At 40.7% G+C, this 26,250-nt stretch overlaps 1 protein-coding gene across 2 annotated transcripts; it reads right to left on the minus strand.

Annotated features, from left to right (window-relative positions):
- Window positions 1-30: 30 nt before the first annotated feature.
- LOC137037887 (F-actin-uncapping protein LRRC16A) lies at window positions 31-17,860 on the minus strand. Of its 2 annotated transcripts, XM_067412259.1 has the most exons (36): window positions 17,754-17,860; window positions 16,378-16,475; window positions 14,117-14,167; window positions 13,977-14,036; window positions 13,530-13,651; window positions 13,350-13,447; window positions 13,188-13,258; window positions 13,029-13,102; window positions 12,110-12,185; window positions 11,934-12,022; window positions 11,747-11,841; window positions 11,289-11,375; window positions 10,470-10,558; window positions 10,274-10,351; window positions 9,732-9,808; window positions 9,554-9,658; window positions 9,198-9,267; window positions 8,968-9,049; window positions 8,780-8,879; window positions 8,646-8,700; window positions 8,368-8,540; window positions 8,188-8,256; window positions 7,925-8,018; window positions 6,954-7,052; window positions 6,704-6,832; window positions 6,486-6,617; window positions 6,231-6,406; window positions 5,069-5,156; window positions 4,826-4,954; window positions 4,658-4,724; window positions 4,353-4,573; window positions 4,147-4,244; window positions 3,745-4,078; window positions 3,594-3,642; window positions 958-1,236; window positions 31-799 (listed from the first exon to the last, which is right to left on the minus strand). In XM_067412259.1, exons 1-36 carry the CDS (start codon window positions 17,791-17,793, stop codon window positions 627-629), a joined length of 3,927 nt encoding a protein of 1,308 aa, XP_067268360.1. In that variant the 5' UTR covers window positions 17,794-17,860; the 3' UTR covers window positions 31-626. The 2 variants fall into 2 exon arrangements, with proteins under 2 accessions (XP_067268360.1, XP_067268361.1); XM_067412260.1 differs by lacking the exons at window positions 13,029-13,102; window positions 13,188-13,258; window positions 13,350-13,447; ... (3 more) ...; window positions 16,378-16,475; window positions 17,754-17,860 and adding an exon at window positions 12,591-12,683 and having other exon boundaries at window positions 32-799.
- Window positions 17,861-26,250: the final 8,390 nt, after the last annotated feature.

Consider the following 26,250-nt stretch of genomic DNA (forward strand, 5'->3'; position numbering starts at 1 on the left):
CAGAATCTCACACTGCTGAAATAATGACAAGGCTGAATGATTTCAAACATTTTTATTAACAATATCTTTCAGTGTTGATGTATTAAAGTAATTAACAACAGTTGATTTTGTGATTCCAGAAGATCAGATTCTGATTCAGTGTTCTTCAGGGAAAACAGTTACCTGAATCCATAACACAACATATTACATGAAATAAACATGAACTACCTCTAACCCTAGCTTGATGTACTAATCAATGAAATAATATGAACATAAACTATATTTTTAAAAAATTAAAATTAAAACAGAAAATTCAAAAATAAAAACTAATTCAAGACTATAACTGTATCAATTATACTAAAATAACACTGGTTGAGAGAAAAATAATATTTGATTTTTTTTTTGTTTGCAGTATATAATTTTTAATACACAATTTCAATTTTATAAATATTTTCAGTCATCTTTCAGCCCTTGTTTAGAAACACTGATCTCGCTCAATTATGCATCTGTTCTTGCTCATAAGTTTGCATTCAGGTTTAACTAGAAATGATTTATTTATGCTTAAAAAACATTTTAAAACATATAAAGTACAGAAGAAGCCACTGCTTCAGTCTGAGCAGAGCTCAACATCAGTCGATCAGACGTGATCAAGAGCTGTGATTGGCCGGAGCGTCTGTGGGGAGGGACTTTGTGCGCTGGCGCTCAGTGTCGCCCTCCTCTGGGCCGGTCCTGGGGTGACCGCAGGATATGGAGCGACTGACGGTCAGTGTGTGTGCGGTGTGTGTGTCGAACACACTGACGTCAGCCGGAGACTCCGGAGCTGCACACACAATGACAGTGAGTCTTTCTGATCATTTAAGAAGAACATTATTGATCTGATATAAAAATAAGGATTTGAACAGAAAACTGAATAAAGCACAAAACATGCAGAATGAGTGTTGATATGAAGTGAACTTCAGGATGGTTCAGGACACTCACGGGGGTCAGGTGAGGCTCCTCCCTCTGCGCTGTGAGTGACAGGACCCGGCTCCGCCTCCTCAGTGACTGACAGCATCACCTGCGGGGGGGAATCACCGATGCAGTCGGGGGAGCTGAACGACACGGACGGACGGCTGGAGCGGCGCTCTGATGACGGTGTGTGTTCAGCTGTGTGTGTGTGTGCAGGTGTGTGTTCAGGTGTGTGTTTGAGTTTTCTGGCTGCAGGTTCATCTTGAGCCTCTCTCTGGACCGCTGGTGTCACGTGTCCATGATCTCCACCTGCACAATCACAGATTGTAAATATAAAAACTCTGATGTTGGCTTGAGAAAACCTGACTGGAAAGTTTGCAGTCTGAAGGTTTTCAGTTTGAAGTATTTTGAAGGGGCTGTATGTAGAATTCAGAAACCCTTCTTATTAGCGACACCGGTGGCCGTTAAGTGAACTGCAGCACTCAAGCACACGTGACGCACAAGAGACTGAACGTGACTCAGTGCCCAAGTTATTCACACATTGGCAATAAAAAAGCGATTAATTCATAAAAATTCTTACATACAGCCCCTTTAAAGCTTGAAGATTAAAGGTTTTGAAGGCAATACAATCTATCAGAAAAACAGATATTCTGGGTGGTTGCTATGCAATTTCTAGGGTGTTCTGGGTGGTTACTAGGATGTTGCTATGCGGTTGCTACAGCATGGTGTTCTTGGAGGTTGCTAGTGTGTTGCTATGTGATTGCTAGGGTGTTCTGGGAATTGGATAGGGTGTTGCTATGTGGTTGCTAGGGTATTCTCTGTGGTTGCTATGGGGTTACTAGTGTGTTCTGAGTGGTTACAAGGAGGTTGCTATGTGGTTGCTACAGCATGGTGTTCTAGGAGGTTGCTAGGGTGTTGCTATGCAGTTGCTAGGGTATTCTCTGTGGTTGCTATGGGGTTATTAGTGTGTTCTGAGTGGTTACAAGGAGGTTGCTATGCGGTTGCTACAGCATGGTGTTCTAGGAGGTTGCTAGGGTGTTGCTATGCAGTTGCTAGGGTGGTTTGAGTGGTTACTAGAAGGTTGCTATGAGGTTGCTACAGCATGGTGTTCTAGGAGGTTGCTAGGGTGTTGCTACACAGTTGCTATGGTGTTCTGGGAAGTTGCTAGGGTGTTGATATGTGGTTGCTATAGGGTTGCTAAGGTGTTCTGGGTGGTTACTAGGAGGTTGCTATGTGGTCACTACAGCATGGTCTTCTAGGAGGTTGCTAGGTTGTTGCTATGCAGATGCTAGGGTGGTTTGAGTGGTTACAAGGAGGTTGCTATGCGGTTGCTACAGCATGTTGTTCTAGTAGGTTGCTAGGGTGTTGCTATGTAATTGCTAGGGTGTTCTGAGTGGTTACAAGGAGGTTGCTATGCGGTTGCTAAGTATGGTGTTCTAGGAGGTTGCTAGGGTGTTGCTATGCAGTTGCTAGGGTGATTTGAGTGGTTACTAGAAGGTTGCTATGAGGTTGCTACAGCATGGTGTTTTAGGAGGTTGCTAAGGTATTGGTATGCGATTGCTAGGGTGTTCTGAGAGGTTACTAGGAGCTTGTTATGCGGTTGCTAAGTATGGTGTTCTAGGAGGTTGCTAGGGTGTTGCTATGCAGTTGCTAGGGTGATTTGAGTGGTTACTAGAAGGTTGCTATGAGGTTGCTACAGCATGGTGTTTTAGGAGGTTGCTAAGGTATTGGTATGCGATTGCTAGGGTGTTCTGAGAGGTTACTAGGAGCTTGTTATGCGGTTGCTACAGCATGCTGTTCTAGGAGGTTGCTAGGGTGTTGCTATGCGATTGCTAAGGTGTTCTGAGCGGTTACAAGGAGGTTGCTATGCGGTTGCTACAGCATGTTGTTCTAGTAGGTTGCTAGGGTGTTGCTATGTAATTGCTAGGGTGTTCTGAGTGGTTACAAGGAGGTTGCTATGCGGTTGCTAAGTATGGTGTTCTAGGAGGTTGCTAGGGTGTTGCTATGCAGGTGCTAGGGTGGTTTGAGTGGTTACTAGAAGGTTGCTATGAGGTTGCTACAGCATGGTGTTCTAGGAGGTTTCTAGGGTGTTGCTACGTAGTTGCTATGGTGTTCTGGGAAGTTGCTAGGGTGTTGATATGTGGTTGCTATAGGGTTGCTAAGGTGTTCTGGGTGGTTACTAGGAGGTTGCTATGTGGTCACTACAGCATGGTCTTCTAGGAGGTTGCTAGGTTGTTGCTATGCAGATGCTAGGGTGGTTTGAGTGGTTACTAGAAGGTTGCTATGAGGTTGCTACAGCATGGTGTTCTAGGAGGTTGCTAGGGTGTTGCTACGTAGTTGCTATGGTGTTCTGGGAAGTTGCTAGGGTGTTGCTATGTGGTTGCTATAGGGTTGCTTAGGTGTTCTGGGTGGTTACTAGGAGGTTGCTATGTGGTCACTACAGCATGGTCTTCTAGGAGGTTGCTAGGGCGTTGCTATGTGGTTGCTATAGGGTTGCTTAGGTATTCTGGGTGGTTACTAGGAGGTTGCTATGTGGTCACTACAGCATGGTCTTCTAGGAGGTTGCTAGGGTTTTCTGTCAGTAAAATTACACAGACATTAGACTCACACATCATCATCATCATCATCATCTTAAAAACACAATGACTGACAGACACAGACATCACCTTCATCGGGAGCTTCAGCCTTGGATGCTGCAGATGGAGACACGCCTGCCTGCGAGTGACATCATCATCAGTCAGCACAATCACTGATGTCAGTTTTTAATCAAATCTATATGTGCTCAAACTGAATTCTCACTGCATATCTGAATCTCACCTTCTTGCGTTTCTCTTGTTTGGCTCGCATCTCAGCCAGCAGGTCGTTGCCCAGCACCTGCATGCCCATGTGACGCCCTGTCAGCGGACTGCCACGTTTGACGCCCTCCTGCACGTGACCTTTGACCTCAGGCGCAACAGGCTCTGGGTTCACAGCCGGCTCTGGGGACGGGGCGTCTGTTTCCGTCGCTGTCACGGAGACCGTTGTCGTGGTTGCCGTGGGGCTGGGGGTGGGGCTGGTGGGCGTGGCTTTCGTCGAGGTGCGATGCTTGATGAGGCTGAAGAAGCCGCTCAGACGAGACTCTCTGCTCTTCTCTGCGTCCGCAGCGGACGCTCTGCAAACAGAACGAGCGTCAGGCCGAGTCCAGCGTAAACACTCCGCCTCACATGTCTCACATCTTACTTGGCTGTGATGTTGGTGACCTTTTTGGAGTAGAACTCCGGCACGCCTTCATCCACCTGATCCACTTCCAGCGCAGGGTCTGTGCTGATTGGCTGACACTGAGAAAACAGAGGCGTTTAATAAGGATGATTCACACTGAACATGAACCTTCACATCCAAACTGAAACATTTCATTCCCGTCAACTGTGCGTGTTCTGGCGTCTTACGGCGGCTCTGCTGGGTTTGGCCTTCTTGGTCCGCCGCGGCCTGTATTTGGTGATGTGCTGTAGAGTGGGCGTGTCTCTGGTGGGCAGGTCGCTGAAGCTCACAGGCTCAGGCTGCGGTAGCTCCGCCTCCACAGGGGACGGGGTCAGGGGCGGCGGCAGAGGCAGATCGTCCACACACAGGGTCACGTCCTCTAACACCTTACTGAGATCAAAGTCCAGCTCTGACACACACACCAGAAACACTCGATTAACCAGCAGTAATTAAGAAACACTAACGAGAGCGATGGAATCTGAGTGAGGAGTACCGAAGGCGGCGGACATGGGTCTGAACATCCTGCTGTGAATGCTCTTCCTCTTGGCTCTATGTGTCCGCTAGAGACACGGGTCAGAGTTCATCTGATGTTAACACTCAGATCTCATTTATACTCATGCATATGCAAATATACAGCATGAACATGATGTGTGTGTCTTACCTGCGGTTCTGGTTCTGGTTCTGCTGGTATCAGGTTGTTTGTCTGCATTTCTGTCTCGTCTAGAACTTGTGTCTCCTGAGAGTCCTGATGTTGCAGCGGCTGCTGACCTCTCCTGCTCAGATGAGCTGCCTGACACACACACACACACACACACACACACGTGTGAATGAAGTGCACACACACACATACACACACACACACATGAACACTGTGATGATGTGTAGTTTTGTGTCTAAATCTCACCAGTGTGTGTTGAGAGCGAGAGAGAGACTGTAAGATCTCATCAGTGATGTATTCAGAGAGACACGACGCCATACTGAGCTTCACCTCACTGAACACACACACACACACACACACACACACACACACACACACACACACACACACACACACACACACACACACACACACACACACACACGTTAACCTTTTAAAACATCAAGCAACATTAAGCTAATAAAGATGCTGAGGATTAGAAAACTTACTTTAATTATTAAAGTTCAGGGTTTCAATTAGAAGCTAATAATTAAATTCAATCATAAAATTTCATATTTTAAAATAAAAATCAAAATAAAACGAAATGAATTATGAATAATCTATAAATTATCAAAATGCTAAATTAAAATATGTAATTCCACAATAAAAAAACCTATCAAAATAGAACACTTAATAAACATGAATTAAATAAGAATCAAAACAATCAAAATATAAGACTTACAAAAATTAATTAAATCATAAAAATGCAAAAAATACATCCATCATTTATTTTAAAATGAAAACATAAAAAAAATACTCACTAAAAATTAAACCATAAAAATAAAGACAATCAAAATGAAAAAATTACTAAAATTACTAAATTATCAAATAAAAATGCAAAATTAAATGATTTTAAAATAAAAACTAACTAAAAACTAAATTAATATTTTATTTGTTTAGCTGCCTGTCATGTGACCTCTACATGAATTAAATCAGAACCAAAATAAAACACTTAAAAAAACCAATTAAGTCATAAAAAACAATAATAAGTACATCATTTTAAAATAATAACCTCACTAAAAATTAAATCACAAAAATGAAAACAATCCAAATGAAACACTTACTAAAAATTAAATAACAAATTTGCTAAATGAAAACACATTTTTTACATAAAAATAAAAACACTTACAAAAAAAAAAAATATTAAATAAATATTAAATAAATTTTAGATTTTAAAATAAAAACTTAAATTAGAACACTTACTAAAAACAATAAAATATTTAATTAATTTAGCTGCGTGTCATGTGACCCTTAACCAGCATCAGGGAAACGTGAGCATATGAATGTGTTTTAATTTAAATGACTTTTATAATTGAATATCATCTCAGCAGGTCAAAGCGTCAGTGTAAACGCTCAAACGTGAGCTCACCTGATCTTATTGATGATGTCGATGGCCGACTGCTCCAGCAGGGTGGAGGTGATGAAGGCTTTGGACACACTCGTCCTCCCCTCGCCGGCGTGGAGCAGATCCTCACGCAAACACGCCTGCTGCATGACGTGAGGACACACACTCTGCGCCGTATCCAACATCGACACCAGCAGACCCTGAACACACACACACACACTCAGAGAGTTTCTCAGCCGTCTGTGATGATGTTCAGTGTGTGTGTGTGTGTGTGTGTACCTGCAGCTGCTGGTCTATGAGCACACTGAGCTCTCCTGCCACCGAACACAGTTTCTCCTGCACCTGCTGCACACACACCCCTGCTGACCCGTCACTGACGCCCGAGCGCTGGTCATACAGACTGCGCAGCAGCTACAGACACAGACACAACGAGCTGCTTACAGAGATACTCATCTTCAGTGTGTGTGTGTGTGTGTGTGTGTGTGTGTGTGTCTCACTGTTGTGGAGCTCTTGGCGTCTCTCATCAGGCTCTCGGCCGCCTTCATGTCCTGCTGAACTCGCTCACTCTTACTGAAGCACAGAGAGTTCAGCTGATCCTGGACCTGCACACACACCTGCGACATCATCTACACACACACACACAGATGGATGAGATTGCGCTCGTGAACACACACCACTGACAGACGGATCAGTCAATCAAATAATAAACACTGTGTTTCCAGGTAAAGTGTGTGTTGAGCAGATCACCTGTTGTGTTGTGCTGGTGCTGAAGCCCTGCTGCAGCCGGAACGCCTGATCCTGCAGATATCGCCTGCTCTCATGGTTACGCAGCAGATACTGCTCCATCTACACACACACACACACACACACACACAGAACATCGTGGTTCATCATGACAGAATAGAAAGAGCATCTTCTGTTGTGGGCCGTGTTTGTGTGTGTGCGTCTATGTTAAAGGGTTAGTTCACCAAAAAATGAAAATAATGTCATTAATTACTCTCCCTCATGTCGTTTCACACCCGTAAGACCTTCGTTCATCTTCAGAACACAAATTAAGATATTTTTGATGAAATCCTGCATAGCCAGCAATGACATTTCCTCTCTCAAGATCCATTAATGTACTAAAAACATATTTAAATCAGTTCATGTGAGTACAGTGGTTCAATATTAATATTATAAAGCCACGAGAATATTTTTGCGCCAAAAAAACTAAATAATTTAGTGATGGCTGATTTCAAAACACTGCTTCAGGAAGCTTCGGAGCGTTATGAATCTTTTGTGTCGAATCATGATTCGGATCACGTGTCAAACTGCTGAAATCACGTGACTTTGGCGATCCGAACCGCTGATTCGACACACTGATTCATAACGCTCCGAAGCTTCCTGAAGCAGTGTTTTGAAATCGGCCATCACTAAATAAGTCGTTATTTTGTTTTTTTGGCGCACCAAAAATATTCTCGTGGCTTTATAATATTAATATTGAACCACTGTACTCACATGAACTGATTTAAATATGTTTTTAGTACATTAATGGATCTTGAGAGAGGAAATGTCATTGCTGGCTATGCAGGATTTCATCAAAAATATCTTAATTTGTGTTCTGAAGATGAATGAAGGTGTGAAACGACATGAGGGAGAGTAATTAATGACAGAAATCTCATTCTTGGGTGAACTAACCCTTTAATGTTCCTGGTTTAGAGTGTGTTTGTGTTCCTGACCTTCAGAAGAGCTTCTTCAGTTTTCTCCGGGCTGTTCTTCAGAGCTTGAGCCGCGTCTGTGATGGGAACCGGCATGAACCTGATGGTGTAATTCCTGCAGACAATACTGAACATCAGTGTCCGTTTATTCATTCGTTTCATTATTAATGTTTCTAATACGGCTGTGCTTTCTGCTTCCAGTAAGAGCTTAGAACTGTAATGAACCATGATTCACTCAGGATTAATGGTTTCTCACACACACACACACACACACACACACACACTTCTCCAGAGCAGCAGCCATGTCCTGGAGCCCCTGAGCGCTGACACTGTTACGGTCCCAGATCAACGTCCTGAAACACACACAGAGCTGTTATTGAACACACACATCTTCAGCGATAACTGACTGACCAATCAGAGTCGAGCATTTCAGAGAGAGGTGTGTTAAATGTGAAGTCTCAGACCTGAGTTTGGTGTTGATCTGCAGAGCTTTGGCCAGCATCTTCGCCCCAAAGTCGCCCATGTTGTTCCCGCTGATGTCCAGATGGGTCAGACTGCTGTTCCCGCCCAGAGCGTTCAGAACCACCGAGAGATCGGCCTTCAGACGCGAGTCGGCCAGAGACAGAGACGCCAGCGGCTACACACACACACACACACACACACACACCGGTCGAATGATGCCAAACTTATGATGATTACTGAAATATGTGATTAAGTTTCGAGGAAGGATCTACAGACTCACAGAATCCTCCTCCTGAATCATGTGGACCACAGAGACCAGAACCTGCCCGAGGTTCCTGAAACACACACATTCAGAAATAACTGCGTCTGCCAGCTGAACCGTGAGCGTCACATGATCTCCAAACTGAGTCTCACTTGGATTTGATGTTGCTGAAGTTCCTGCCGATGGACAAGTGTTTGATGGAGCGGTTCTTCCCGAGCCACACGAGGAGCGTGGACAGATCCGAGTCCAGCCCTGGACACAAACACACACCAGAGTACTGAATCAACACCTACATCCGTGTGTGTGTGTGTGTGTGTGTGTGTGTGCGTGTGTTATTAACCGTTGTCAGACACGTCCAGGCTGGTGATGTTTGGGATCTCAGCGATGCAGCCCTCCAGAATCTGAGCACCTGCTGACCGCAACTAAACACAAGAACAACAACAGGTGAGGAACACACAACACACACCGGCCTGTGTGTGTCAGAACAAACTCAGACAAACTGCAGAAATCCAATTTAATTGGAGTTTTTCCTCAAATGGTGTGGACCTAGAGAAGAGTGTGGGACGGTACCTCACAGCCGCTGATGTCCAGAGCGATGTCTCTCAGGTTTGAGTTACAGGCCAGACCAAGCAGCAGAGCTCTGAACACATCGGACATCAGCAAAACATCAGCAGAACATCAGAAGAATATGAGTAGAAGATCAGAAGAACATCAGAAGAATATGAGTAGAAGATCAGAAGAACATCAGTAGAAGATCAGAAGAACATCAGAAGAATATGAGTAGAAGATCAGAAGAACATCAGAAGAATATCAGAAGAACATCAGAAGAACATCAGAAGAATATCAAAAGAACATCATCAGAACATGAGAAGAACATCAGCAGAACATGATCATGAGTCTGGGTGGACGGACAGACTGAGACTCACTTGAGTCCTTCAGCAGGTAGTTTGGTTCCAGACAGGCAGATGTTCTTGAGGGACGAAGCACTGCTGAAGAACTGCTTGAAGGAGGATGGCAGCTCCTTCCCTCTCCTGCAGCACAAAACATCAGACTGAAACACCTGAATCCTGCACCCGTGTGTGTGTGTGTGTGTGTGTGTTGTACTTGTAACTGAAGACACTTCTGGACATGTTGAGGACGGTCAGGTGTTTGAGAGAGCCACGCAGCAGTGAAGAACACACCTGGAGAACATGTGACGGGATTCACAGAGCCACAGAAATGATCATCCTCAAATTCATAAGGAAGATATATACTTTTATGCATAAAGACCAAATTAACACTGTTAAAAATTAATATGCAGTATTACTGGGAAAATATTTCGTTTCTCTTGCGTTCCATCATTCTTTCTACTCCTCACAGTTATTTATTTATTTATTTATTTAAATCAAATAGTATTTCTTTTTCCATCAGTTTATTTGAATCAATTGCTGTTTTTTTATTTACATCACATTTTATTTATTATCAACAATCATCACATTTATTACTTTAATTATGTAAATCAATTTTTATTCATTTATTTTTTGTTATTTTAACTAAATTGAGTTGTTAGTTAGTTTAATCTTTTTATTTATTTATTTTTCCCCGGACCCAGTCTGAGAGTCATGTGATCGTGTGATCATGTGATCGTGTGGTTATGTGTGTCTGACCAGGTCGAGGGAAGCTTCGCTGTTCGACAGGTCGAGTGTGTGCAGATGGTTGGGCTGAGACAGGAAACTCCACAGGTGCTACAAACACACAACAACACACACTAATTCACATGACACATGAAAATAATGTGTGTGTGTGTGTGTGTGTGTGTGTGTGTGTGTGTGTGTGTGTGTGTGTGTGTGTGTGTGTACATACAGGCATGTCCTCTCCTTTGAGTGTGTTTCCAGACAGATTCAGGTGTGTGAGTGACGTGGAGCAGAAACACTGAGCCAGAACATTCACACCTGAGAACACACACACACACACACACACACACACACACACACACACACACACACACACACACACACACACACACACACACAATGAACACAGCATGATGACTGCAGGTGCTTCTCAAACGCAAGGTTTTCTATTAATATTATGAAAAAAAACTATAAAAAAATAAAATCAGGAAAAATACTTTTAATATTATAAATCTTTATATTAACCGTCTTTCTATTAATGCAGTGGCTGATAATCATAGGAAGTTTAGCTATAAATGAAATGAAAATATACAATTATGTTTTTTTTTAAATAGAATATTGCAGTATGATTTATCGGTGCACATTGAGTTAAATTCATGTTCTGGTAATCTTGAATCAGAATATCTTCCTCTTGCAGCATCTCTTCTCTGATGATGAGGGCGGGGCAACCTGTCACTCACATGAGATCCACCAATAGCAAACCACAACCATCCAATCAATTCCCCACAGACACAATCAAGCCCCGCCCTACATTTGTTCTTGTTTGCAAAGCGTTTCACTCGGATATACGACATAATAGTGAAGAAAAGATGAGCTCAACTTCTGATTCTTCTGTTTAAAGTCTCATTTCAGAATGAACTGGAGCTCAGTAACAACTCGATTTTTCCCGTCAAATCTTTTTTGTGAACTGGGATGTGTGCGAAGGATTGTGAGGGATAGGAGGACGTGAAGGACACACTTCAAATGTGCTGAATGTGTGTGTGTGTACCTTTAGCTGACAGTGAGTTCTTGGACAGGTCCAGCTGTTTCAGTCCAGGTGTGAGTTTGGACAGTGCAGCGCTCAGAAACATGACACCTGTCAATCAAACACAGCTGTCAATCCATATGATTCATGTTTGTTGTGCTGCAGTCAGTGTTCAGATTTTGCTCCAGCTTGTGTTTTTCACTGTGGCTAAACATTCCATTCGATCATTCTTCAAACATTACGGGAACGTTACTTTTGAATGTTTTGAGAACATTATTAAAGAGCAGATAACTTTGAACAAAGGTTCTATTAATGTTACTGCAAGAACGTTTGTTCATGACTTTGAGAGAACCTGACAGGAACATTAACAGGGAACAGGAAGCCAGATTGTTAACCTAACAGGGAACTGTTCCATATTTTAAATTGTAATCACAATTAGATTTATTTCCTAGTGTGTGTGTGTGTGTGTGTGTGTGTTGTACCTTTGTCTTCAATACAGTTGTTGGTCAGACTGATTGTGTTTAACGCAGAGTTTGGATTCTGACTCAAAGCAGCAGCAAATCTCTGAGCGAAATCACTGAAACACACAAACACGGTAAAATGTAGAGTAAAACAGACTAAAACATGTATGTGAATATACTGTACGTGTGTGTGTGTGTGTGTGAGAACCTCTTGAGTCCGGTGTTGTCCAGAGTCAGTTCCTCTAGTCTGGTAGATCGAGACACAACTCTGAATATCTGATCACACAGATCTGCAGTCTACACACACACACACACACATCATGATTAGTGTACGATCACATCATCCTCCAGCAGCACTTCAGAGTCTGACAGACACACAGTCACCAGTTTAAAGTCCTTTATGGAGAGTTTGATGAACCACTGGTTGAACTCCAGCGCAGCAGTGATGGCCAGCAGATCCCTGAACACAACAACAACAACACAAATCATGCTCAACATGATGCATGGTATACTGTGGTATTCTCTGAAGCACCATGTATATAAAAGAGTGCTTGTAGTGCACGTCATCCTCTTCTTTTTCTTCAGAAACCGTTTGGGTTGCTGCTGGTGAACCTGAGTCCAATATGTCTTATTCGTGTGCTTGGACACATTTCCCCTCCGTGTATTGAGTATTTGTTCCCCAGACGCAGTGTGAGATCCCATTCGAAAGGGAATGTCTCGCTTACAAATGTAACCCTGGTTCCCTGTGAAAGGGAATGAGACAATGCATCTCGTAGCCATGCTTCAGACTTGCCTGCTTACATCTCATACAGACAAAGAAGAGGATGACGTGTACTACAGGTGCCTTTTATACTTGCGGTCGCACCGGTAGTGACGCCACGGACTGTAGTTTAAACGCATGCTTCAGACACCGGTCACGCTGGAGGCGTTCCCCATAGCGTCTTGTTCAGACGCAGTGTCTCGTTCCCCTTCTCAGGGAACCAGGGTTACATTTGCAACAGAGACATTTTAATTCTTTGTTTTTCTTCATTTATTTTTTTTCTGAACTCTGATTTAATTGTTAACTTACATGTTATCAATCAAAAAGCATGTCTAATTAATTGAAATCATGAAACTTGTTTACAATTTATTAATAGTTTAACAAAAATTCTTTTTTTATTTAATAATTGTATTATTATTATTATTATTATAGACATTAGTCCATATCACTACTAGTGTACAGCTCTACTTTTGACAAAATGTGACATTCTGTGCTATATATTTATGCCTGGATTCCAGCAGGTGTGTTACAGGTGTGTGTTACCTGTTGTCCAGGTGTATGAAGTCCTGCAGGCAGAGCTCCCGTGTGTCCTGAGACAGATAGATGGTGTCCACGTCCTTCAGAAACAAACACAGAGCTGTGAGACAGACACTGAGACACGGACGAGACGTGATGAGACGGACTGACTAGAGCTGTACTGACCCACTGCACCTCGTCCCTGTAGGGAACGCCCATCTGATCGCACACACACCAGTAGAGACGCGAGAAACCGCCTGCAACACCACACACACACACACACAGAGAGAAGGGTTAATACAGACGAGAGCAGTGTGTGTGTGTGTGTGTGTGTGTGTGATTCTGTACCGCAGGGTCCTGCTTCTGCTGGACTGTGATTTTCCCAGAGTGTCTGTAAATGAGTGATTCTCTCCACCGGCTTTAACACAAGCTTCTTTATCACCCTCCTGAAACACACAAACAAACACATGAAATGAAGACACACACACGTGTGTATGGAGTTATGGTGTGTGTGTGTGACAGTCTTACAGCGGGTCGAGTCCTGGACAAATCTCCTGAATGTTTGTTCCTATTAGTGCAATAACATCATCCGTGTCCTGATCAGATGCCAGTCTCAGAGACAGCTGCCCTCTGTCATAGTCCACCAGCAGCTACACACACACACACACACACACACACACACACACACACACACACACACACACACACACACAGCTGTTACAGCACAATATGACCTGCAGGGGGTGATGCACATCCATTTCAGCATTATACGACTGTTAAATCCAGTTAAAGATTTAACTTAGAAAGGCACTTTTCTAGTACTCTCATGGTACTGAACTGTACATGTTATAATGACATTATCGTTTATTTGATAACGTGAGAAAACAATTATTTTTAGTATTTAAAAAAAAGTTTAATCCCTGTGTGTTTAAGCATATGTGGCAATAAAGCTCATTTGTGATTGTTGATGTTCACCTGCTTCTGTTTAACACTGTTGATGCTCTGAATGTCAAAAACACTGAAGGATTGATCAACCTGAGGACATAAAACACAAGATCAAACTACAGACACGCATCCTGAACAACCAGCCCAAATAAAAACACACACACACTCACTTTAGCAGGCACTCGTGTGCTCAGCAGAAACACTCGATGAGGAGCGAGAGCCTGTGGAGAAACCACAGAAGAAGAAACAGTCATCACATGACCTTATTAGATTGCATGTTCAGTTCAGCAAGTATCGTCCATTTATGATCTCTTTTGTCAGTCTGATTAAATATTGTTTACAGCGTTACAGGACATGTTGCATGGTATACTGTGGTATTCACTGAAGCACCATGTATGTACAATGAATATGGTAAAAGTAAGTACGGACGTTTTATTTTTTACAAATTCTATATTTTCTGTTCCGTTTTGAATGGAAACTCACACTACATCTGAACAAGACTCTATGGGGAGCGCCTCCAGCATGACCGGTGTCTGAAGCATGTGTGTAAATTCAACAATATCATTGGTTAAATGGTTCAGCTCTTGTGTATTCTATCGCCCTACAATCAATCAATCAATCAATAAATCAATCAATCAATCAATCAATAATGAGTCGGCATTCTGACGTAGAACCTGGAAGCGCTGGACGTAAACAATGTGTGAGAATGACACAGAAGATATTGTTGAATAAAGTTGTTATTTTTGTTTTGTTTTTGCGCACAGAAAGTATTCTCGTCTCTTCAGAAACATTAAGGTTGATCCGCTGCAGTCACATGACTGTTTTAACGATGTCTTTAGTACCTTTCTGGACCTTGAAAGTGTTGATTATATTGCTGTCAATGGACGAGTCTCTCGGATTTCATCAAAAATATCTTAATTTGTGTTGTGAAGATGAATGAAGGTCTTACGGGTGTGGAACGACATGAGGAAGAGTAGCAGGATAATCACATTCATCTGCCGAAGCACAACCGAAACAATGTTCTTCTGCAAAATGCATGCAGTTTTGTTTTCTAACCACTAGTTACATCGTGTACCTTTAAGGTCAAAGAACTCTGGACTTTTGATAATACCTAGGATATCGTGAATAAAGGTGTCACCATTTCAATTCGATTCAGATCAAAATGTAAACAGCATTATCACAGTGATGTGATGAGGGTCATAGAGGCGAGAAGTCATGTTAGGTTATCATTTAGAGAGCAGAAGTGAGAATAATGACTGAAGACCTGCTGTTGAACTCCATCAGATGATATGAAACACACAAACCCAACAAACAAACATCTTTCCGTTTGACTGAAACGCTCATGAGCTTATTATCACAGACAAACATTGTGAATCATGGCGCTGAGGTAGTTGCAAAATCTTGTGGAGGTTGCTGGAATGTAAAGTGTGTGTGTGTAGGTGTGTGTGTGTGTTTCATGCCCAGAGGATCAGAACTCTGTCAAGTCAGGACAGGAAAATAAGGGTAAGAATGTGTAAGTACCACAGCAGAGTTTGAAGAGCTTCTTGAAGAGTTTCTGCCACAGAATATAAAGTTAGTTGCGAATATTTCTCTCTCTTCTCACAAATGTGAGTTATAAACAGACTCGATTTTCAACGATAAACCTTTAAAGACAGGCCTACTGTGAGATTCGAGGTTATTAATCGATGGTATTTGCCTTGTTGAAGCCGTCAGTCTGCGTTATTTCAACTTATTCTTAAAATAAATGTTTAACAGCAAAATTCCTGGTGAAAAATACATTAATCAAAACATAAACAAACGCACTCCATTCGAGGTGCAGGTCAAGAAAGATAAATCTAAATGTATATGATGGATTTGACTGCACACTCACTTGCAGGAAGGTTTATTGACCAACATTTCAGTACAAAGACTTTGTCAAGGTATAATTTCGTTTGGAGAGAGGATAAATAGATATGCACCTGTTAATAATTGTCTATTTATGCTCTCTACTCCATACGAAATTATACCTTGACAAAGTCTTTGAAACGCTGGTCAATAAACCTTCCTGCAAGTGAGTGTGCAGTCAAATACTTCATATACATTTAGAAAAACTACATTACCCATGAAAAATCCATCAATCAGAGATGCAAATGACGTAATCGAGTCAAATATTTGAATATATATGCATATTTTGCAATAAACCTAAAATATATTGTTTTTATATATATATATAAAATCAAAATTTTTGAATTTGAGATTTATATGTGTCTATTTTTAATTCAGTTATGCTGTTCGCAGTGCTTCATGGGATTGTAGTTCTTTTCCTCATTAGTCTTTAAGTTCACAGTTTTCTACCTTTTGTATTTTTGTCAGATTTTCAAATCACAGTTTGTAATGTTGTGTGTTAATAATAGGAGTTTCAGCATCAGGACAGAAATCACATTTTACTCACCAGGATTCTGCTCTCCAGCTTGTCACCTTTGACCTCCAGGTTGACCTTCTGAACCAAACACAGCTTGACCTGCTGTCCGACGGCATCCTGAACACTCTCTACACACACACACACACACACACACACACACACAGAGTGGGTTTTGAGAGGTTAAGTGTGAGCTTCTCAGAATTTCTCTAAAATATTAATATAGCGTGTCGCGTCACAGAACAATCACCAGAGAACATCAGTGAGACTCAATGGAGAGCGAATGGAGACAGTGTTGCTTCTCCAGTGTCTCACGTTCATCTCTCCTGGAACTCCAACATTTCTCATCAGATGGTTCATTTTATAGCTTTATATTTGAAACGAGAGACTCGTTTGTGTCTGGTGTGATATTTAGGAGAAAAACCTGAGACAAAGTTGAACTTAAATTAAATCTATATCTCCTCATAAACAGATTTAGGCCTGTCACCACAAAGATGACAAAAAAATCATACTTTTGGTCAATTATGATATAGGCTACTGACTTTTTATATTAATTATGACATAAAGAGCAAAAATCATGAGATAAAGTAGAAATTATGACATGCTAAGTCATAATTATGACATAAAAAGTTGTAATAATTTTGTTTTTTTTTATAATTATGACATAAAAAAACAGAAATTATGGGGTAAAGCTGAAATTATGACATACTAAAATATAATTATGACATAAAATGGAAATTATGCAATAAAGTAGTAGAAATTATGACAGCCATAATTATGTTTAAATTATGACATACTAAGATATAATTATGACATAAAAGTCATAATTATGACATAAAACGTAGAAATTATGCAATAAAGTAGAAATTATGATTTACTAAGTCATAATTATGACATATTAATAACATAAAAGTCATAATTATAGCAGAAATTATGTCATACTAAGACATAATTATAGCATAAAACATACAAAGTCATAATTACAACATCCATAGTCATAATTTCGATTTTTATCTCATTATTTTGACTTTCAATCTCAAAACTTAGTCACATTTTGGACTTTATTTCATAATATCTATTTTAGGTCATTTTACGTTATATTTAAGATTGAGCAAAGCATGATTTTTGTCAATCACTGTTTATAACGGGCTCCACTTGCATTTGTTGCGTCACTCGCGTCCAGCGTCAGGTGTGGGCGGAGTCTGAACTGGCCCCTCCCACAGCTAACATACCTTTATAGTAATAAAGGAAATGAAAGTCTCTTTTTCGAAAAACTTTTCCGGAGTGAATGAGCACAAACACGAGTTTAAGCAGTGCAGCCACACACACACACACACACACACATACACACACACACACACACACAGTATGAGATAAATCAGCATGTGTGAGAGACTCAAGGGTTTTACCCAGCAGATCCTGAGGAACGCCTGACTCTTCTCCGCTCATCTTCACTGGCAGTCCTGAGGAAGAACGTCAGCGGGTTCCTCATGAGCTCCAGTTACAGACCTGTGGAGTGAGCCGGAACAGAGGAGCAATGAAACCCCTCCCGCGAGACAGACAGATCCCGCCCTCCACTCACCTCTGTCCCTCTGAATAAATCAGATGTTTCATTATTTGAATCACTCATGTAGCTAAACATAAAGATCCTTTTAAAGCACTGTAAGGCAGATGAAGAGTGATAAAGTGTTTAGAAGATGATTCTGTAATTGTTCCTGGTTGTCCAGTGAAGTTTCTGTGCTTCTCGCCATGGCTGACTGTGTCCAGCAGGGGGCGCCACTGACCCATCGATCAGCAGGTCTGTTCATCAGTCAGACTCTCATGCTCAGTGTGTGTGTTTGATCTTCAGTGAACCATGAACTGTTCTGGTGACCGGGGTTCGAATCCGGCTGTTTAAAAGTATGACATGAACATCAGTGCAGTTGAGTTAACATGCATACATACTGTGGTGTGGGACAATGACTTATTATTATGATTCTCATTCCGTCATGACAACTTCTTCTCTATTAGAATTCCAGCAGTGTAGACAATGCTAAGTGTATACTGCCCTCCACAGGTCAAAGTCTGAACTAATTGTTATATACAGGTGCTGGTCATATAATTAGAATATAATCAAAAAGTTGATTTATTTCACTAATTCCATTCAAAAAGTGAAACTTGTATATTATATTCATTCATGACACACAGACTGATATATTTCAAATGTTTATTTCTTTTCATTTTGATGATTATAACTGAAAATCCCAAATTCAGTATCTGAGAAAATTAGAATATTACTTAAGACCAAAACAAAGAAAGGATTTTTAGAAATCTTGGCCAACTGAAAAGTATGAACATGTACAGCACTCAATACTTAGTTGGGGCTCCTTTTGCCTGAATTACTGCAGCGATGCGGCGTGGCATGGAGTCGATCAGTCTGTGGCACTGCTCAGGTGTTATGAGAGCCCAGGTTGCTCTGATAGTGGCCTTCAGCTCTTCTGCATTGTTGGGTCTGGCGTATCGCATCTTCCTCTTTACAGCAAACTCTATGGGGTGAAGGTCAGGTGAGTTTGCTGGCCAATTAAGAACAGGGATACCATGGTCCTTAAACCAGGTACTGGTAGCTGCAGGTGCCAAGTCCTGTTGGAAAATGAAATTTGCATCTCCGTAAAGTTGGTCAGCAGCAGGAAGCATGAAGTGCTCTAAAACTTCCTGGTATACGGCTGTGTTGACCTTGGACCTCAGAAAACACAGTGGACCAACACCAGCAGATGACATGGCACCCCGAACCATCACTGACTGTGGAAACTCTACACTGGACCTCAAGCAACGTGGATTGTGTGCCTCTCCTCTCTTCCTCCAGACTCTGGGACCCTGATTTCCAAAGGAAATGCAAAATTATTTTCATCAGAGAACATAACTTTGGACCACTCAGCAGCAGTCCAGTCCTTTTTGTCTTTAGACGCTTCTGACGCTGTCTGTTGTTCAAGAGTGGCTTGACACAAGGAATGCGACAGCTGAAACCCATGTCTTGCATACGTCTGTGCGTGGTGGTTCTTGAAGCACTGACTCCAGCTGCAGTCCACTCTTTATGAATCTCCCCCACATTTTTGAATGGGTTTTGTTTCACAATCCTCTCCAGGGTGCGGTTATCCCTATTGCTTGTACACTTTTTTTCTACCACATCTTTTCCTTCCCTTCGCCTCTCTATTAATGTGCTTGGACACAGAGCTCTGTGAACAGCCAGCCTCTTTTGCAATGACCTTTTGTGTCTTGCCCTCCTTGTGCAAGGTGTCAGTGGTCGTCTTTTGGACAACTGTCAAGTCAGCAGTCTTCCCCATGATTGTGTAGCCTACAGAACTAGACTGAGAGACCATTTAAAGACCTTTGCAGGTGTTTTGAGTTAATTAGCTGATTAGAGTGTGGCACCAGGTGTCTTCAATACTGAACCTTTTTATTCTAATTTTCTGAGATACTGAATTTGGGATTTTCCATAGTTGTCAGTTATAATCATCAAAAATAAAAGAAATAAACATTTGAAATATATCAGTCTGTGTGTAATGAATGAATATAATATACAAGTTTCACTTTTGAATGGAATTAGTGAAATAAATTAACTTTTTGATGATATTCTAATTATATGACCAGCACCTGTACTTGCACTAGCATATTGAACATGACAATTTAGTTCAAACTTTGACCTGTGGAGGGCAGTAATACACTTAGCATTGTCTACACTGCTGGAATTCAAATAGAGAAGAAGAAGAGAGCTAGTTCAAGACGAGCATTTATGGTTAAAACGTATATAATGTTTTTTTTTTTTTTTTTAGAAAATGTCCGATGGTTTCTCTAGATGAGACTCTTATTCCTCGTCTGGGATCATGTAGAGCTCTTTGAAGCTGCACTGAAACTGACATTTGAACCTTCAACCCGTTGAACCCCAGTGAAGTCCACTATATGGAGAAAAATCCTGGAATGATTTCCTTCATTTCTTTTCAGCTGAAGAAAGAAAGACATGAACATCTTGGATGACGTGGAGGAGAGTAAATTATCAGGAAATCTGAATTCTGAAGTGAACTAATCCTTTAACCCTCGTAGCAGATCTACACATGCAAACTCACAGCTGTGCTGTGTAATGATGTGATCACTACCAAATGACCCATCAGCCTGCGCCATCTAGAGTTTCATGGCAAAACTAGGGAATTATTATTATTATTATCATTATCAGCATTATTATGATTACTGTTATTACTGTCATTGTTATTTTGCTCTTTCTCCAGTATTTCACTGAAATGCTATAGTGGATAAAATAAAGAGACCAATAACTGACAACAATAATGACTCTATGCAAAGGAAGTATTTTATTTCTGTCTAGATTTTTTACAGTGATATCTGAGTTGCCCTTTGGCATGGTCCTGTGGATGAATTCAATTCAGTAATATAATGGCAGTTTGTGCTTTTGTGGAACTGATACCTGAGAACTGAGGATGATCAGTATATTCAAACACACCCTGATGAACTGCTTCGTTCTCCAGAACAGATCTCATCAACACCGAACGAGAGCCTCTGATACTCACGTGCCCAAACGTGTGTGTGATTCTGTGTAACCTTTATCACCTCTAAACTGGAAGCTACTCTTCACACACACCCACACACACTCAAGAAGCATTTAATCTGTTGCTAAAATAAGCATGGGTGACTGAATCTAAAGAGCTTGTCAGAAACACGTCCACCACAAAATCACAGAGATAAAAATACAGAACTGATCTGATCTGATCATCACAACCGTCATCGGAGGTTTCCTCACCCTTAATGAAGCTAATAAATTTTATTTTAGTGTGAAATTACAGGTTCCAGGTTAATAATTGCATTACTTTCACAGCAGGTCTTCTCTTGTATCTACTGCATTCTCAAACATTTACTGTAAAATCTACAGTACTTTACTGCTATGCAAGTTTTTACAATTGTACTGTAAAAAAAGCTGTGATTTTATTTCAAAACAAAAATTACTATAAACAATATCATACTGTATTTCTACAGTGCATTTGTACTATGAAGGTTCCCAGCATGCAGTGCGGCACGAATAGAATATGCTGTAGAGTTTCTTGATTCTTGTTGGTTTACTCTGTGCTGAACTTAATTCTATTTCCCTTTTAGCAGCTTGTGTCATTTATTTTGTAATGTTTAGAGTTTTTTATATTATTTGTTGAGTGTCACCATTGTTGTGTTGAGGATTGCTGTCTGTGCATCATTAGGTCATGTAAGAAATTGACTTGTGTCGCAAGATGATGTCACACAAAGATGAATGTCAGCAGCTGCTTTACTGTTGTGAAAGATCCATCTACAAACAACTATGAGTTTGAAATAAGACAGGGGAGAGTGTGGCAAGATGAGCCCGTATCACTACCTGTATCTTGGCAATCGTACACTTTTGTGCAACTTGATAACTGACTCGGATCAACTTACCCCTAACTTGGGGTAAATTGAGCCACAGGAACACTTTTTATAAGAAGCCATATTTTTATACCCCTTTGTCATAGATGTATTCTGATCATTTAAAATTGAAACATCCTGAAATTACTTTAGATACTTTTATTGTACTTCTGCCTAATTTTCTCTTATCTTAAGGACCACATACGTAAAAAATGGCTCATCTTACCCCACTCTTCCCCTATTGGTAATTTATGTTCTAGCTTGTCATCATTTTAACAAATGTTTTCATTTGTCACACTTCTGACTTGGCTAGAGCAGAAATTTCAATATGAATATACAAGGTCTAACATCCCAATCAAACGGAACACTGATCACCGTTGCAGTGACTCCAACACACTTACAGTGATAAACAATATAATTTCTTACTGTGGCAATGACTTAAATTTCATTCTGTAAATGTGTTTTAACTTACTCCACCATGAGGCACTAAAGTTAAGTTAAATCTCTGAAGTATAAACTGGAATAAATTCAATATAATATTACACAACTGGTGTAGTTTAGCATTTTTTATTTTTTTATTTATTTATTGTTTGAGTTTAATTGATAGGAATGATGTACAAGTACACCAAATCCTTCTCTGATAAGAACTAGAAGATGCTTTGCACCAGATTATAATCATATATATCTTTCCACCTGTAGTCCATAATGGCCTAACATGGTTGAACCATTTGATTAAAATGTTTATTAGTTCCAGTGACATTTATTCATTCTAATTCTAATTTAACTTTAACAAACTCCCTGTTTACTCTGTTTTGGGAAGGTTACAACTTTGGTGTTCAACATATTGTTTCAGAAAAGCACATATTGAAATTTCAACTTAATTTGGTTGGTGTTATGTTGTTTAAGTTAGCTTTAAGAAAAGAAATATGACTATTTGTAAAAGGAATTTTGATTATTAAATTAGTTTGTAAAAGAGGTGAATTATCTTTAAAATTTCACTTGGGTTTGATTCAGATTCAGTTAGATGGTCAGTGTACATCTAGATGGTGCAACTTACCCCTAACCTGGGGTAAATTGAGCCAGAGGAACACTTTTTTTTTTATAAGACGCCATATTTTTATAACCCTTTGTCATAGATGTATTCTGATCATTTAAAATGATAAGAAACATCCTGAAATTGCTTTAGGTACTTTCATTGTACTTCATCTTAAAGAGCACATAAGTAAAACATGGCTCATCTTACCCCACTCTCCCCCTATTGGTATAGTTTGACTAACTTTAGCGTATTTTAAATTATATGTTGTCATCGTTTTAAATGTTTTCATTTGTCATAGCTGGCTAGAATCCAACATACCAAGCAAATTGAATACTAATCACCATTATGGTGACTAATACACTTACAGTGGTAAACAATGTAATTTCTAACAGTGGCATGATTAAAGATGACTTTATTATGTGAATTCACACAAGAGCAGTAAATTAGTGTGATGTAAGTATTATTTTGCTGTTGATTCACAGTAATTCGTAAGAAAATGACCCAGCATGCATTCATTTTACAGTAATTTACACCATCTTCACAGATCACAAAAATATGTTTTAAGAACATTTTGCTAATGTTCCCATTAAGTTGTGAAAACGCTATTTCTAAATGTTCTCCGAATGTCCAGTTTTTAAAATGTTTTAAAAAGTTGTTTTTCTTGGTTATGTGAACATTAAGGGAACATTTCATTGTATAATTTGTTCAGACATTATGGGAACGTTATTTTTAATGTTCTCTTAATGTTTTGAAACAAGTAGTAACATTTAAAAAATGCTTCATGAACGATGTATAAATACAGTTTTTGTGCTAACGTTTTGAGAACATTATAAAGACCAGATAACTTTGAATGAACATTCAATGAATGTTACCGGAAGAACATTTGTTCATAACTTTGAGAGACCTTGAGAGAATGTTTCCATTAAGCTGTATTTGTACATGTCAGCATGTTTGTTTTTGCAAATAGAAATGAAATAATATAAGTTCCAAGAATAGCAGTATGCAAAGAAACACACACAGCCTCATTGAGTACATCCAGATATAGGCTGTCTCTGACGTTCAATACATTTTCTAATCAAATGAGTGGACAGGGCCACTAACCGCAATTACAGTTAATGATGAACATAAACGATGATATGGGAAGACCCGAATAAAATCCCTTCACAGCATTTCCCCCTTTAAAATAAAGCAGGAGATTCAGCCAAAGATACATGCGTGAACTTTGATTTCTGATGTAAAAAGCAGAAGCACTGGTTTCTGTTCTTCTACAAAGAGGAAACTTTCTCTTCTAACATTTCGTTTTTTAGTTTCAACTACCACGCAGTTTATGGGTTTTGAAGTATGAACTGGAAACACTATTCTGTGACATCATCATGCCTGCGGCTTCAACACGTCACTCACATACCAGGCGTGTGCCGAATTCCATATCCATATTTCCCTGTCAAGAGCCTCTCTCAGTCACGTGCGGCTGAAGACTTTCCACAAACACCAGGCGCTTCCTGTAAAAGTGTATGTTAATCAAACCACATGCAAATGAGTTACGTTCACATGACAGAGGAATAAATGCTCTGGTTTTGCATGTGAGACACAGGAAGTACAGTATTTGAATGTCACACTAATGAGCATCGACCTGTCTGCTTGCCTGTCTGCCTGTAAAGCCATCAAACTTTTAAAACCATTCCAAGCCAGTGTTATTTACCTATTATTTTTATACTATCTATTAGGGGTGTAATGGTGCACAGAAGTCACGGATCGGTTTTGGGGTCATGGTTCAGTACGATTTCAGTACAATAGGAAAAGAGGTCAAGAGTACTTTGATTATTGTTTGAATTTACTGTTTGCACTTAATAAGACTAAGAGAAAACTATTATTTATTAAGGTTTCATTGGTCAACATTAGTTAACTACTGAACTAAGAAAGAACAATACTTCTACAGCATTTATTAATCTTAGTTAAAGGTGCTAAAGGTGCTATCTTTTCGTCGACTGAGAAACCAAAAACTGTTACTGAGTTTTTGAAATGAGTGCATGCGTAAGAACAACCCCCCTCCTTTCGAGGGAACGCCTCCCAAAACTTGTGTACGAGTATTGGAACACGAGTGTTTACCACCGGCATTCGCTATGTCGTGTTAGTGGATTAATTATGTCGGACTCACCGCAGGTAACTCATAATCTGCAGTTGTTACTCCTGTCTCCTGACAAAAACATCGCATGCGGCGCCTGTGGAGTGTGGAAAGTTTCTGGAGCGCGCAGCCACACTCGTCTCTCACAAGGAACGTCACGGCAGTGATTAACAAGCCAGAGGGCCAATCGTTTACGCGATGATCGCGTAAACGATTGGCTGATGTTTTTAAGGCCCTACCTCGTGCACAGATGATGTATATTAATATTATTCCTTTCAGTGCACCTAATAAATAGTCTTTTATCAGTTAGTAAAGACAGTTTCAAGAAATATTGCAAAAATGTATAAAACAAAACATCCTCTGAGCACATTTAATGTTAATTTTAACATTTACTAATTATTATTTAAAATCAAAAGTTGTATTTGATAATATTAGTTAAAACACTGTGAACTATCATGAACTTACAAAGAATGACTGTATTTTTTTTAAAACTAACATTAACAAAGGTCAATAAATACTCAAGTCTCCTTCGTCACTGCTGGTCATGCCTAGCCTCAAGTCTTCTTTGTTTCCACTGGTCCTCCCTCAAGTCTCCTTCATCACCGCTGATGAAGGAGACTCCTTCATCACCGTTGATCCCTCCCAGCCTCAACTCTCCTTCATCACCACTGATCCCTCCCAGCCTCAACTCTCCTTCATCACCACTGATTCCTCCCAGCCTCAAGACTCCTTCATCGCTGCTGATCCCTCCCAGCCTCAAGACTCCTTCATCGCCGTTGATCCCTCCCAGCCTCAACTCTCCTTCATTGCTGTTGATCCCTCCCAGCCTCAACTCTCCTTCATCACCACTGATCCCTCCCAGCCTCAAGACTCCTTCATCGCCGTTGATCCCTCCCAGCCTCAACTCTCCTTCATCGCTGTTGATCCCTCCCAGCCTCAACTCTCCTTCATCACCACTGATCCCTCCCAGCCTCAAGACTCCTTCATCGCTGCTGATCCCTCCCAGCCTCAAGACTCCTTCATCGCTGCTGATCCCTCCCAGCCTCAAGACTCCTTCATCGCTGCTGATCCCTCCCAGCCTCAAAACTCCTTCATCGCTGCTGATCCCTCCCAGCCTCAAGACTCCTTCATCGCTGCTGATCCCTCCCAGCCTCAAAACTCCTTCATCGCTGCTGATCCCTCCTAGTCTCAAGTCTTCTTTGTTGCCACTGGTCCTCCCTCAAGTCTCCTTCATCTCCACTGATCCCTCCTAGCCTCAAGACTCCTTCATCGCTGCTGATCCCTCCCAGCCTCAAGACTCCTTCATCGCTGCTGATCCCTCCCAGCCTCAAGACTC

Source organism: Chanodichthys erythropterus, chromosome 15 (genome assembly GCF_024489055.1).
Source record: "Chanodichthys erythropterus isolate Z2021 chromosome 15, ASM2448905v1, whole genome shotgun sequence".
Classification (NCBI taxonomy): Eukaryota; Metazoa; Chordata; class Actinopteri; order Cypriniformes; family Xenocyprididae; genus Chanodichthys; species Chanodichthys erythropterus.

What these genes read in the sequence shown, in the direction of transcription:
- LOC137037887 (XM_067412259.1), bottom strand. Translation starts at nt 17,793, where the DNA reads ATGAGCGGAGAAGAGTCAGGCGTTCCTCAGGATCTGCTGG. An exon ending in CGTTCCTCAGGATCTGCTGG is followed by an intron (nt 16,476 to 17,753) that starts GTAAAACCCTTG and finishes GTGTGTGTGTAG; the next exon opens with AGAGTGTTCAGGATGCCGTC. An exon ending in GGCTGAAGCTCCCGATGAAG is followed by an intron (nt 1,237 to 3,593) that starts GTGATGTCTGTG and finishes GTGATTGTGCAG; the next exon opens with GTGGAGATCATGGACACGTG.